A 14739-nucleotide genomic window follows, 5' to 3' on the forward strand; every position below is an offset into this window, starting at 1 on the left:
GGTCTAGGTTTATTTGAGAACTCAACTTCAGCTATAAATAGGGCTTTATCCCTTCATCCAAAGGGTTACAAATTTTGGCTAGACACTCTGTAGAAATTTGGCAAGAACATTCTTGTGTAAAACACTCCATAGCCAAAGAGCTCAATAATATTGACTTATGGATTAAAGCTCATTAATGCCCAACCACGTAAATCCTATTTCTTAACCATTTTTCCTTAGCTTAATCTATTATTGATTCAGTTTCTAAAAATCTCAGTAAACACTTCTTTTTTTTTTTAAAAAAAAAAAAACAGGCCTTCAAAAATAAGGGGCCTTGTTTTATGGTCCAAGCTGCCCAATGCTTGGGCCGACCTTGCCATAGCTAGAATTATGGGGATGGGGGTGCCCCAAACTCAGTAACACTCTCCAGATTTCTGGTACATAATCCTATACAAAGCGAGAAAAGTTTACAAAAACTCAATTCGTAAACTTTGGAACACTTTGGTGTGAGTTCTTCCCAAATCAAAAGATTTGGATTTGATGTTTGTTTGTGTATTCGAAAAGAATCAAGGATATCTTAATATGCTACAAGAGATAAATCATTCTTATCATGTAGTGTAATTTATGTAAATATGTTGAGATCGTGGGACTTAAATATGTGGATTTGATGTTTGTTTGTGTATTGTGATTTTCTAAAATAATTTTATAAAATTGCTTTTGCTTTTTATTTTGATTTGGACCATAAAAATCAACATGATTTGAATAATGCCAAAGTTTAATAAAGTACAATTTAATACATGGACAAACACTTAGAGGTTGGTTAATAAAATTTGAATGAAATTAAAAAAAAATCTTAAAATCTAAAAAGTTAATGAGAAAATTCGAATTGACCATAAAAGATTGACCCGATAGATCTGCCCCGGTTTTACATCTCAAATTATCTTTGTTAAGAAAAGGGCAAAATGGTAAAAGATGAGCAAAATTTGGAGAAGGAGAAAAGGAATACGTGCGGATGAGAGAGAATGGGATGCCGTTGTGGACCATAGAGATCCTTTATCATAGATATATAAATACCATCAACACCTTTCTTAATTTTCAACATAATAACTCTTATTATTATTACCTCTCTCTCTCTCTCTCTCCCTAACGCTCTTATTTTCCCTTTCATTTCTCTTCTCCAATGGCCGATCAACTCACCGATGACCAGATCTCCGAGTTCAAGGAGGCTTTCAGTCTATTCGACAAGGACGGCGATGGTCTCTTTTCTCAGATCCCTATCTCTTTTACAACTTTTAATTTTAATTTTTATCTACGTATTCTCAGATCTACTTGTTTTCGTACTACTTTGATTATTGTTATTATATGGTTTTATTTCATAAATTTGTTGCATTAGGGCCAAGTTCATGTATCTTTTTCTTCTGTTGGGATGTGAGCCTGGTCGAGATCCCGTTTCCGAAGGTTTTGTTTGTTTCGTTTGTATTTTAGGGTTGCTTACTTTTTGATCTGTTTTGATAATTTATACTCAGATCGTATTTGATATGTTTTCAGAATTTTATCATGGATTTGAAAATTCTTTCTCGTTCATTGACTTGGGTTGCTCTCTAATTTCGATCTTCGATTCATCTTTTTGACTTTAATTTTGGTGTCGTAAATCCTGACAAAAGAAAAAAAAATGGTGATTGATTTGTTTGATAATTATCTGTGATGTCTGACACTTTTGGTGAATTTTAATTATTGGTATTTTGTACTAATACGTCAAAATAGGTTGAAACAAACTCTCACCGTCTCGTATTGATGTGATTATGGGTACTTTTAAGATCTATTAAGATATACTTTATACACTGTGGTATTCATGCTTTTTCTTGTACGAGTACACATTGTTTCTATGTTTGAGATGGTCATTTTCAATATCCTTTTACAGTTTGCTTTTTGTTTACGTCTTTTGACTTGATTTGATTTATAATTGAATGATTTGCTGGTGTGTGTTGGATACGAAATCAAGATTTACTGGTCCGTTTCATATGATTAAAGTTTTTACTTTCTACCATGATTTGTGCTTTGATGTTTGATTTCGTTTCCAATCACAGACATCTTTAGATTTAGTCTTAATTCAGACAATGATCTGATCAAGTGATATTCTATGAATGCAACCTTAATGTTTTATTTGTAGACCTATTAGTTATCTCTATACAAAGCTAATATAATCATTTTACTTAATGTTTCTATAGGTTGCATCACCACCAAGGAGCTTGGAACTGTCATGCGATCTCTTGGACAGAACCCAACTGAGGCTGAGCTTCAGGATATGATCAACGAGGTTGATGCTGATGGTAACGGTACCATTGATTTCCCTGAGTTCCTTAACCTGATGGCAAGGAAGATGAAGGACACAGACTCTGAGGAGGAGCTCAAGGAAGCTTTCCGTGTCTTCGACAAGGACCAGAATGGCTTCATTTCTGCAGCTGAGCTCCGCCATGTCATGACAAATCTTGGTGAGAAGCTGACTGATGAGGAAGTTGATGAGATGATCCGCGAGGCAGATGTTGACGGTGATGGTCAGATCAACTACGAGGAGTTTGTCAAAGTCATGATGGCCAAGTGAGGACCCCCATTAACTAAAAAAACTCAACATTTATTAGTATAAACATTAAAAAAAAAAAAAGGGGAACAGGGCAGATAAGTTTAATGAGATTTCTATTTGCCGAGACATCATCATTCAGGGTACTAGCTTTGGCTGGTTGATTATTATCTCTTTCCTTGTTTGCATTATTTTATGGTACTGTTTTCTTTAGTTGTTTTTGCCTGTTTGGTGTCTATTCACTAGTTTGTTTGGTAGTCTTTTTTTAAATTTTGTATGCCAGTCTTTCTCTACCTTTGGTATTATTGTGAAACCTAGAACAATTGGGGTGAATCTGATGATTTTGCTTATGGGTTGACTTTTATCGTCAATATTCTTTAAACTTTGTATCTCTGATTTTATGATATAACATGTCTACTCCTTTTAATCCCATCACAACCACCAGGTTATGGAAACATACGTGATTGTATCTTTTCTATATAAATAGCATGTTTAAACTTTGAAATGAATGTTTTTTTTTGAAAAAGTAAGTAACTAACCGTTTTCGTCCACTTCAAAATCAATTATCAAGAAATTTACTGAAATTAATTTAATAGAACATAGTGTCTCGTATTAAGCAAAATGGGAAAAAGAGGTGTGCAACTTCTGGTCATATGCATGGAAGAGCTTCAAACCGGTAATATGTTTCTGTTTTTTCAGTTTATCTTTGGAAGTTGAAACGATTATCAAGTGAAACTATTATCGACTGTGTTGTCCATATTTGGTACCTTCGTTTTACTTTAGTACAGTTTTGGGTATTATTAGCTTAGTAGTTACCTTAGGAGATTTCATAACTGTCACTTTTGTTATTAATTTGTGATTTAATCAAACTTTAATTCTAACCAAATTAGGTTTCGATCATTGTCGTTATAATAACTCGGTCAAACCCCAACTTGTATTCTCAATCTGACTGAGAACGAGAACGTTCCTTCCTCTCTCTTTTCTTTTTCTCTTTTTTTTTTTTTTTGCAATGCGGTTGAAGTGCTTAGAATCGGCATCTTTTTCTTTCAAAAGAAAATAAAAATGGCATCTTCTAATAATATTGTAAAATAGAAATTTTCAAATGGTTTTATTATTCCCATTTCAAAAAAAAAAAAAAAAGGTTTATTATTCGTTAAATTTTCTGGAATAACTTTAGAGTGGGACATAGAAGTCTAAATATTTTAGTAGATTTCATCTGTGTGATTCATTGGTTGTGGCTGTCATTTGCTTTACAGATGCTAAAGTCATTTAAGAAATTATTTTGAAATATAAAAGGAATTCTTTTCAATATACTGAAAACAAACAAAGAAATATGAATAATAAAACAAAGAATGATAAAGTGAAACATTTTAAAAGGAAAAACTATTTACCACATTGTTCGTATACGAGTAAAACATGAGAAAGTTTTGGTGCTAATGATACTTCAAATGTTACAATTTTCTAGTTTTTACCAGTTTTACTAAAACTTAGTATGAATTTTGTATTTTATTCTAAAAGGATTCTAGTGTCACTAGAATTTCTTGTTATCTCAAAAGTTCAGAGAATAATATTTTTAGGAATGTTATATGTGCACGTCCACAAACTTGGTAATTAGCTTTACAAAGTGGAGTTGAGAATATGTACCTAATCTTTAGACAACACTATAATTTGTACTGGAAGTCTCTTATTCTTATTGTCGCAGTTTGGGAATTGAGAATTTAGGCCGCCAGCTATCTTATATAATGCTTTCCTTATAATTCTTTTTCCCATTACATGCATTCTATACACTTTATTAACATCTTTAACATCCCTTCTTCTATGGGTCTTTATTCTATGCCAATTAACATTTGCTTATTTGATCATTTCTTAACACTTTCTTGCGTGTTTTTCAAAAAATATACTGCTTGGTTTATTAAGCAGTTCCTATATCTAATCGTTTGATGGCTTATCGAAATTCAAGGTGTGTATTTCCCAATAGCTCAGAAAAATTTCAAGTTTCTAAATCTTTGCAGAGTTCACATAACCACGTTCACTTTTTTAATTCCTTCCCTTTATTGGTCTTATCTTAAGAAAACAAAACAAGATTGTTCATCATTCATAAATTACATAACCAATTCACACAAATATAATTCGCACCTTTCCCTTCACTTTTTATTTTTTTTATTTTTCATCGAAAATGCACCTAAACTTATACTAACAGAGGCAAAAGAAAAGAAGAAAAAAAAATTGTTGTAAGAATTGGCTAACTATTGATATATTATTTGCAGAAAAAGGCAGAAGAGGATGGAAGAGGTGAGAAAATCAAGGTCGGGTTCATCAGATCGCAAGAAAGGTAGCCGTAGAAATCGAGCACGTGATTGTTTGTTCCTCTAAACAAGTAAAATATTAGATCATGTCTATCATCTTTGATGGTATGGCTCCTACTATGTACTTTTCAACACCCATATATTTGCTTCGATATGCTATGCTGTATGAATTCTGGTATGTTTTAAATGACCAACCAAATACACAGATTATATTCCATATAATAAAAATAACTTCAGATAATTTTATTGCATGGCCAACCTAGGGGTATACCAATGCTTTCCCTTTGAAATATTAACAACAGTTATGGTGGTTGGAAATATTCGGTCAGAATTTTCTTTCACCTTACAAATCTTTTATAGGGATTCTAAATGGAAACTTGAAACTACAAGAACAACAACAGCACTGTTAACCACATTCTATAACATACATGAGTATTTCTCAATTTGACTTAAAATATATATTTAAAAACAGGATAGAAAAAAAAAAAAAGCAAAAAAAACAAAACCCATGTCAGGATTGAAACCCTTTTACTGGACTAGAAAAACTTAGGTGTGGCATCAAAAAGCAAAAATAAATAAATCAATGTGAATTATTTTTACTTACATTCTTATAACACCGTTAGTTCTTCGAGCTGAGCTTTTGAACAATCTGTTAGCAGGTATCGATTCAAGGCACAATAGGCTCTGATAGCATTAATACATTTGTTCAAAGCATTTCTGAACGCAATTCCTTTCTTCATAGTATTGTTGTGTCCCCGTAAAATAAATAATAAGGAAAGAGAGCAAAAAAGTGCATGTAAGCTAAGACCCGAAAACACTTTTACAATTGGTAGAAAGGACACACAGAAATCCAATTAGAAGAAAAACATAAGTAAAAAAAACTATCAAGCATTGCAGTAAAAACACGACACGAAATTTGTTTGTTCTAAAAACGCGAACTATTAGCTTCACAGATTTATGTGGACAATGCATTTCTAACAGATTTCTTTACAGAGGTAAGTTTCGAAAAACGGGATAACTTACTTTTGGAGGGGCTTATAGAGGACAACAGTAACATATTTGGACTGAAACCTATGGGTTAATCCCAGGGCAACCACAGACTGGGAAGGCCAACCTTTCTCTATAAAGACGTGGTTAAGAACAACATGTTGAGGCTTAGGAGGTGAGGAAGGAGAAGAAGAAGAAGCTTCATTAGGTCTATCCATACCAAGAACAGTTAGATGAAGGTGAGATGGAACAATCACCGGCTCCTTTGCGAAATCTTCCTCAGCTGGAAATACTTGACCATAGCTAGATTCTGGGGATGGAGGTGCCTCAAACTCAGCAACACTCTCCAGATTTTCTGGTACATAATCCTATACAAAGCAGGAAAAGTTTACGAAAATTCAATTCGTATTTGACATAATTCAAAGTAGAGTAGGTAATCTATACAAACAGATATTTCTTATCCCCTGCCTTCTCTGACAAATAAAAGTAGCATAACAAATAAAGTTGGTGTACGCCCAAATGCACCAGAGTGTGGTTCACTTGTATGATTAGGATAAATAAAAGCACCACCAAAAACAATATAGCCGTGTAGGTGGGTTAGTAATGCAATTGTACTCTTTGTATTTCAAGCTCAAGAGGAAACTGGTAGTTAGGTAACATGAGCTAGAAGTCTTGGGATCAGGTTATATGTACAGGTCCCCAATAAATCATAGAATTTGGGTTATAAAAATTCATAACAAGAAGATCATCAATCTACCACAGGTTATACATACACAACGACCAAGGTTATGATAGAAAATCAAAACATTTTTAGTCAGCACAATAATAAAGAAATGGGAAGAAATATAAAATGCATAACCAAGGTTATGATAGATACATACATTAACCTCAAGAAGATTACAGACAACACCAGATTCATCTGCTATGAAAGGAAGTTCTGGGATGTATCTCCATTCTCCATCAACAATGAGCTTGTAATGGTAGATACCAGCTGGCAGCACTAAAAGAACAGCGAAATCCTTACCAGATCTTTGCAAAATTCTCCTGCAACCACAAAAATATATTATAAGCAATTGGCATAAATTCATGCACAAATATGATAAGATTCCTGGCCACATAACGCAATTCATCTTTGTCACCATGTAGTTTATATTCAAACACACTTAGATTTCAACGCTTACCTAGATGTCCAGTTGTCCCAGGATCCTTCAACAGCCACACTGTTACCGCCATATGTCCATGTAATCATAGCAGGAATTGCTTTCTCAGGAGGATGATCACCAACTTCAAGAGTTTCATTGTTCCAGCTTTGAGGGAAAACAGAAGTGCCATCACCTCGTTGCAGAGGAGCTACAGGAACCTGCGAATTCCCAAAAAGAAAATCTAAACCACTTAACAAATCTTCAATCTTTTGATTGAGCATAACTGACTAATCTCATAAATCAAGCAACACAGAGTTCGCATGGCATCACTTTTAAACAATGACACCAATGTAAATTTAGGATATTTTATTTTATTTTATCATTTTCCTGGAGACAAGCATAATTGTAAATAAGCTGAAAAAACCATAGGTATATATATATATTATATCTTATAAGTTACAAGCACATCCAGCTCAAATAATATGGTAGGCAATAGATGAAGAAATTACTGTATCGATATAAAGAACAGAGAAAAGTTACAAATTGCCAAGTATTTGAGTCACTTGGGAACTCCCAACCAGAGATTAAATCTCTAAACTTTACATAAATATCTCTCTCTAAACTCTACTCAGCTATTTATACCAAGAGGAATCTTAAGAAACTTGGACTTAATTAATTTGTCCAGGCAGCGTTCTCTTATTTAATCTAGTCAGCTACTAACATAACTAACTAAAAATAATTAAGTGGTATGTGGTGTAGCTCTTCTCCTAGAATACGTGTACTGTATATGAGGTATAGCATAATACTAAGAATATTAAGTGCTCAACAACTGCAGAAAAGGAAATGTTGTTGCAATGATATTATTTCTCTTTACTTAACGCATGCGAAACACTCATCCAATTTGATAAAAGTAAAACTTATTACATGTACACAAGGAAGAACACACTGAAGAGTAGTTTATAAATACATAGGTGATATATATTTACTTACTGTACATGTGAAAATGAATTCGCAAAAAAAAAAATTTATAATAATGCATAAAAGTAACTTGTTTTGCCTACCTATTTCAAGTGGTATGAACATAGTTACAGAGACTATTTCTTTTGTTTACTTGATGTGGTTTTTGTGTTTACTAATTCATTTTGATGTTATTTGCGTGCTGTTCTTGCTGTATATTATTTTTCTTTTTTTTCTCAAGTCTTTCTTCTCGCTTTCTTTTGTGCATATAATTCCCTTGCTCGTTTTCTTCAATTACTAATTTTCTCATTCATGGAAGATGTTAATTCAAGTGTAACGTAATATGCACTCATAAAGATGGAGAAATGCTAATATATGAGTTAATACATGATCTATATAGAGAAACTTATAGGTTCTTTGTTCTTCAATAATTGAGTATATGAAGTAAAACAAGATAAGGGAAGAGACATATAACTCCCTTTTATAAGAAGCTAAAGTAGATATTAAAAGACATGTGACCCATTTGTGGACATCTATCTAATGAAAAACTTAATGTTTTATACCTATTAGTACTCAACAGAAAGATAACATGTGAATTATTCACGTTTATCTATTTAATAACAAAAACTTAGTATTTAAAAAAATAGTAAAGAAAAGCTTTATTTTAGGATGAAATAGTATACAACACCTACCGTTTAAAGCTATTCAGAAAAGACAAATATTATTCACGACATTCAAGCTATTCAAGAGACAGTTAATTAGCTATATACATATCCTACACATAAGCTCTCCAATTTCTACTACAATGGAATAGACAAAAGAATAAAAAAGAAGCATACACCAACTTTTATTTTTTCGTAACTGAATACACAAACTTAATGGTTAAGATACACTGTCCTTTATTGGTATCAAATATTTTACTTATATTAGCCAGCACTAAAAACAAAAATAAAAATAGCACTGAGTTTCCAGCAGAAAAAAAACACTGTGAGTGACATACTCGTTAAAAAATTGTAAATGACATTTCAGTTTAAGACCTATTTTTCCCTCTTCAACAGTCAAGTGAAACAAGAAAAGAAAAACTAGCTAAATCCAAAATGCTAGTGATTTTAATCTGTGAAATTTCATAGTTCTCCCTTTAGTTGCCCTCACTTATATATACAAGGCAGATGTCTTAAATTTATGTTATGTGTCTGCGAATTCTTTTTAATATTTATATAGCTAATTAAAAACTAAAGTAGAATATAGTATATCAGATAAATAAACAGCTGCTCAGGTTAGTATAAACAAACAGAACTTAGAAATAAGGCCAGTTTAGTGAATCTCCATTTCTTGCCTACTCATAGAACGAGAGAAACCCTAGTATCTATAACCCACCAATTTCTGGATGCTGGTAAGGCAATGAACTGATAAAATAAACACGCTGTACCTGATACACTATTGTTCCATTCCAATATAGAAAGAATTAGAAAATAGGAATCTTATTGATATCAAAGAAAGAATTACAATTTTTCCAAGCTCTTATTGATATCAAAGAAAGAATTACAATTTTTCCAAGCTTTTCAAGACACTTGGATATCTCCCTGAGTGAATTTTACTCTTAACAGCACAAATCAATTCCTCTCTTACAATTAATCAGCCCCTTTATTTATACTAACACACCCCTAACTGTTTCTTTAACTAACACCTTAGGATTATTAGGCAGCTCACTAAAAGACATTTAATCTCAGCACCTAAAGACTTGACAGCTCGGCCTCTAAAATCATAATCAATTATACTAATGAGACTAATATCAAGGCGTAACATTACCAGCTGCCCAAACTTTTACCTTGTCCTCAAGGTGAGTGTTTTGAGAATCTATTATAAATATTCCACCATTCAAATGGTGAGCTTCCTTATCAAATCTGATGGGAGTTAGTATGCGGTTTCATTCCTTTGTCTCAGAGTAATTTCCTAGTTAGTGGCAGTTTGTGTTTTCCTAGTAAGGTAAATAGGAGAACATCCAACTTCTAAACATCGTAAAGATAATCCATATATGGAAACGCTAGTGCCACATAGTTTCGAAAAGTTAAACGGGCTAATTCTATATCCACAAATGTTTTATTAAGTAATAAGCTAGTGTTAGCGTACCAGGCCACTTAAATGTTAATCTCTTTGTTTTCATCCTAAAGATAACAATCATTGAACCAAAGAGAAAAAAATTACATGACCTACATATCTATAGCTTTGAATATGAGACTACAGGTTTTTTTGTCCTTTTTCCATCATGCATAAAAGTTTCACACTTACGGGCTTATACTACTTGATGACAATATCTAATCACCTTTTTAAGTAATAAACTAAGCTAGTGCTGGTCTACCAGGCCAGCATTAAAGTTAATTTCTTTCTTTTTCAACATAAAAATATACTTAAAAAACTGACATGGAGAAAAAAAATTGATACAAAAAGAAATTAGAGATCCTGAAACAATCTCATTCAGACTCTCTGTGCATGCAAAGCAGTAAAATAGAAATCCATCTCAATCAAATGGCAAGAAAAACATATAATGTATAAGAAGGCCAGCAATTTTCCACTAGACATCCATTTTGCAAAATATAGCTTCATTCAATAGAAAACAACAAATCTCGCAAGCATGTTTCAAGTTAATAAATTATACCAGCAAATGATTATTGGTATGGTCATAAAACAACAAACATAACTTAGCTACGTGGAACTTGGAAATGGAAAAACATAACACACTTCACCATAATCTGATATTACAAACTCACAAATAGATTATTTTTCCTTTTCTTAGTTAACAAAGAAAAAGAAAAAAATAGCCTTTAGTCCTAGCAGGGGATCAGAGACACCTTACTCAAACACCTACCCCCTGCTCTTGCCTAATATAATATCCTTTAGTATAAAACAATTCTAAATTATAGTAAACATTAGTACGTTTGGAAAGCCATTACAGAATTTAGGTGTAATTCAAGGTAATTACTCAATTTACCGTGTTTGTCTCATTATATAATTACACGTGAACCATGTAATTAGAGAGAATTAGATGTAATTACACTGTAATTAATAGCTCTATTGCCATATGTAATTACTAATTCACACCCAAACAAAATAGAGTATATTTACTAAAATGTTAGTTACTACTCTAATAATTACACTTCCAAACAGGCCCTAAATGTTATTATTTAATATTTAAAATCATATACAGTTACCATATACAAAGCTCAATAATAAACTGTCAGAAAAAAAAACTTTACTAACCCTACCCATAATGTTTATAATTTTATTTTCACTCTATAAATATGCAGTCAATAGGAAGATGATATCATTATGTTGATAAAGAGTAATTTTCACCAAATAATTTTTCTGTTTTATTCAATTAAGTTTTACTTTTGGATTGTAATTTAATTTCCTCATCCATTCAAACTTAGACAAGATAATCCAATAAATCTAAGTTTCCCTTACTTTGTTGCACGTGCCTATTTGCATATTCTCTCACATATTCTTTGCACTGCCAATAAATAGGATTTATTATACCTGATTATTTAGTCTGGGTTCTAAATAAATTACAGTGAAACTTATAATACCTCCTATTTTCATCTTCCCACTGGTACTATTGCATAATATCACAAACCCTTCTTAAAAACCTGTGAAAAAATTAAATTTTAGCTACATTTTCCCTAATTTCTCAATCAAAAATTATATAATCGCAATGAAAGCATTTATCTTTAGTAGAAACCCAAAATAACAGAAATCATCATTCATCCATTGCTACACATGGCTTATAGATTACTTAATTTCAAAGATCAAACCATTCACACCACTAACTCATTTGAATAATTTTTTAACCGAAATTGCATCAGTTTCTATGCACAAAAAAATCCCAGGAAAGAACAAAAATAATAATAGCCCTACTTTGAATTTTAAAGTGACAAATGAAAATTAGTTATTATATATACAAGCTTATACAAATGTACTTACGCATTGATACGTATGTACATACACACAAGCATAGTATCAAAAATTTTACAGTCAAAATCAAAATTACCGAATGAAGTTTGAGAAATATGAAAGTCAAAAGCAGAAAGAAAAGACAAGAGAGATCAAAAATTAAAGAGAAAGAAAAAGGAGAGCTTTTAAAACCTGAGAAGCGAATAAGATCGGGGATACGGAACGCCTGGGACTCCCAGGAGGAGTGGTGTTGGCCATGAACTCGGAGGAAGCCACACGTCCCGTACGGGGCGCGTTGTTATCACGCACCGCCAATTCGCCGTTGGATCTTCCCACAGAAGGATGTTGATTATTAAGATGATCGTCGTTCTCTCCGTCGATTCCATCCTCTCGACCGTTGGCATTTCCCATCTTCTCCTCCTCCTCCTCAATCTCTCTTAAACCAACTCCGATCGTGTGAATTCGGTCAGAGATCCACCACCATGGAACCCAAACCCAATCCCAGATTTAGAATTTCTTCTCACCTCATTCGTGTTTTAAGAAAGTCGCGCGTATGTTTTTGCGTACGGACAGTAATGGAAAGAAAGAAGGTAAATGGTTTGAATGGAGCGGGTTTTTCGGGGGATTAATCGCCGAGAATCGGCTCCGATTGAAGTGGCCGAGTATATATACGATAGAGACGAAAAGGTTTTTTTTTTTTTTTTTCTTTTCTATTTGAGGAATCAGATAACAATGACGAGTGTAATTGGGCCCCACGAGGCCCAACAATTTGTTGTTTGGGATGAATGTGGGACCTGCTCTTTTTGTTAGGTCAGCAGGTGGATAGAATTATAGATGAGAACGATAATGTGGACCCGATTTGGGCGGCCCCTTCCCTAATATATTATTATTTTTTGTTTTACCTCACGCTTTTTGTACTTTTCAACTTTTATCAAAGAAGAAAAAAAATGGCAAAATACATTTTTTTTAATTAAAATAACAAAATTTCACGAAACATAAAGGGATAATTTAAAAAAAATATATAAAAACAATGACAAAAAAATTATAAAAATATGATATGTGTAGAATTTTTAATATTTTTATAATTTTTTATGTTGTACTTTGATATTACTTTTTTATTATTTTCATGTAATTTTTTTTATTATTCTTTCGTATTTTTATATAATACTGTAAAAATATAAAAGAAAAAATTTTGAATATAAAAATATAACATTTTTGTAAAAATTAGTATTTTATATAATTATTTCAAATATAAATAGTGTAGTTAATATATTAGCTACTTTCATTATTAACTAGTGAATTAATTTTAGTTAATTTTAGTTTCGCGCACTCAAATCTTTTAATGTAATTTGATGTATTTTTTTATCTTTTAACAAAAGAGAGCGTCTGCCTATTGTTGAGTGCTCTGTGGCAGTTAGAAGTCCTTCAAGGATTTCAGTTTTTTACAGTTTTTTTTTTTGGATATTGGCGGCTAAACCACCTGAACTTTTCAATTTGTGACACTTAACCACAAAAACCGAAATTTTGGCAGCTAAACTACCTAAACTCTGGTTCCGTTTTGCTCTGCACACCTCCGTCCAAAAATCACAGTTAAGTGTCACGGTGGACTGTCCACGTGTACACACTTGTAAACGTGGCAAGTTTTTAGTGGTCCACGTTATATTAATTTTAAAAAAATAATTATAAATATTAAAAAAAATTAAAAAATTAGAAAAAAAAAATTAAAATTATTTTTTTTACTTTTTTTTTCTTTTTCCTTTTTTTTTTCTCCTTCTTTCTTCTTCTTTTTCTACAGAATTCCCAGCCGAACTCCAAGCCCTCTCCTACCCCCTTGTGCCCCTTGTGCGACATCGACCAACCCCGACGACCACTCCATTCCACAAACCCAGAAACCTTCCATCGCCACCACTCCATTCCACAAACCCAGAAACCTTCCATCGCCACCACTCCATTCCCTACCCAGACCCCAACCTCCGCCCCTGATTTCGTTGTTCGCCCATTATTACAAATGGAGGTTTCTTCTTCGATTTTCTAGCCTTCATGCTCCTTCTTCTCGCGACCTTCTAAAGCCTCCATCACTCACCGCACGTCTTCCCTTTCTCCGTTACGAAACTCCGCTTCAAACGCTTCCTTCTATTCTATAAGCTTCAAAGGTATCGTCTTCACAAATTTTACACTCTTCTTCAACCATCTTCAGCAGTTTTGTTTACTTATTTTCTTTAAAATTGATAATTTTTAATGTATTAGGAGCTTCTGATAATACCCATTTTATTTAATTGGTTTTGTTGCTTTATGATTTTCAATTTCTTATACTGTGAATGAATTCGTTGATGTAAAAATTTCAACTTTCAGTTAAGGAATTGGGTGATATGAGATTTGTAAAGAAAAACAAAAATTAATTATCAATGTTATGTTTAGTTTTATGTTCAAAAGAGTATAGTTGAATGCATTTGTGTATTCTATCTATTTATATTTGTGTAATGCTAGGTACTCAGCCTACGATTTCTCGCCGGAGTTGGTCGACGTCACACAAGGGGGTCGGGGGTGGTCGCCGGGGTTGGTCGACGTCGCACAAGGGGGTCGGAGAGGGCTTGGAGTTCGGCTGGAAGTTCTGTAAAAAAAGAAGAAGAAAGAAGAAGAAGAAAAAAAAAAGAAAAGGAAAAAGTAAAAAAAATAATTTTATTTTTTTTTTTTCTAATTTTTAATTTTTTTTAATATTTATAATTATTTTTTAGAATTAATATTACGTGGACCACTAAAAACTTACCACGTGTACAAGTGTGTACACGTGGACAGTCCACCGTGGCACTTAACTGTGATTTTGGGACGGAGGTGTGCAGAG

The 14739-nt window shown here is 32.7% G+C and overlaps 2 protein-coding genes across 2 annotated transcripts; one reads left to right on the plus strand and one right to left on the minus strand.

The window, feature by feature from the left end:
* The first annotated feature begins 934 nt into the window (after nucleotides 1-934).
* Nucleotides 935-2921, plus strand: LOC133032992 (calmodulin-7). Its single transcript, XM_061107488.1, has 2 exons — nucleotides 935-1235; nucleotides 2208-2921. Exons 1-2 carry the CDS (start codon nucleotides 1160-1162, stop codon nucleotides 2579-2581), a joined length of 450 nt encoding a protein of 149 aa, XP_060963471.1. The 5' UTR covers nucleotides 935-1159; the 3' UTR covers nucleotides 2582-2921.
* Nucleotides 2207-12779, minus strand: LOC133032991 (SNF1-related protein kinase regulatory subunit beta-1-like). The gene is made up of 4 exons (XM_061107487.1): nucleotides 12090-12779; nucleotides 7032-7210; nucleotides 6732-6894; nucleotides 2207-6218 (listed from the first exon to the last, which is right to left on the minus strand). The coding sequence occupies exons 1-4, from the start codon at nucleotides 12306-12308 to the stop codon at nucleotides 5883-5885; spliced, it is 897 nt and encodes a 298-aa protein (XP_060963470.1). The 5' UTR covers nucleotides 12309-12779; the 3' UTR covers nucleotides 2207-5882.
* Nucleotides 12780-14739: the final 1960 nt, after the last annotated feature.

This window comes from Cannabis sativa, unplaced genomic scaffold, assembly GCF_029168945.1.
Source record: "Cannabis sativa cultivar Pink pepper isolate KNU-18-1 unplaced genomic scaffold, ASM2916894v1 Contig1, whole genome shotgun sequence".
Classification (NCBI taxonomy): domain Eukaryota; kingdom Viridiplantae; phylum Streptophyta; class Magnoliopsida; order Rosales; family Cannabaceae; genus Cannabis; species Cannabis sativa.

Excerpts from the sequence above, each read along its gene's own strand:
- LOC133032992 (XM_061107488.1), top strand. The coding sequence starts at position 1,160 with ATGGCCGATCAACTCACCGATGACCAGATCTCCGAGTTCAAGGAGGCT. Across the intron at positions 1,236-2,207 it reads ATTCGACAAGGACGGCGATG|GTTGCATCACCACCAAGGAG; the intron begins GTCTCTTTTCTC and ends ATGTTTCTATAG.
- LOC133032991 (XM_061107487.1), bottom strand. The coding sequence starts at position 12,308 with ATGGGAAATGCCAACGGTCGAGAGGATGGAATCGACGGAGAGAACGAC. Across the intron at positions 7,211-12,089 it reads CGATCTTATTCGCTTCTCAG|GTTCCTGTAGCTCCTCTGCA; the intron begins GTTTTAAAAGCT and ends GGGAATTCGCAG. Across the intron at positions 6,219-6,731 it reads GTAATCTTCTTGAGGTTAAT|GATTATGTACCAGAAAATCT; the intron begins GTATGTATCTAT and ends TGCTTTGTATAG.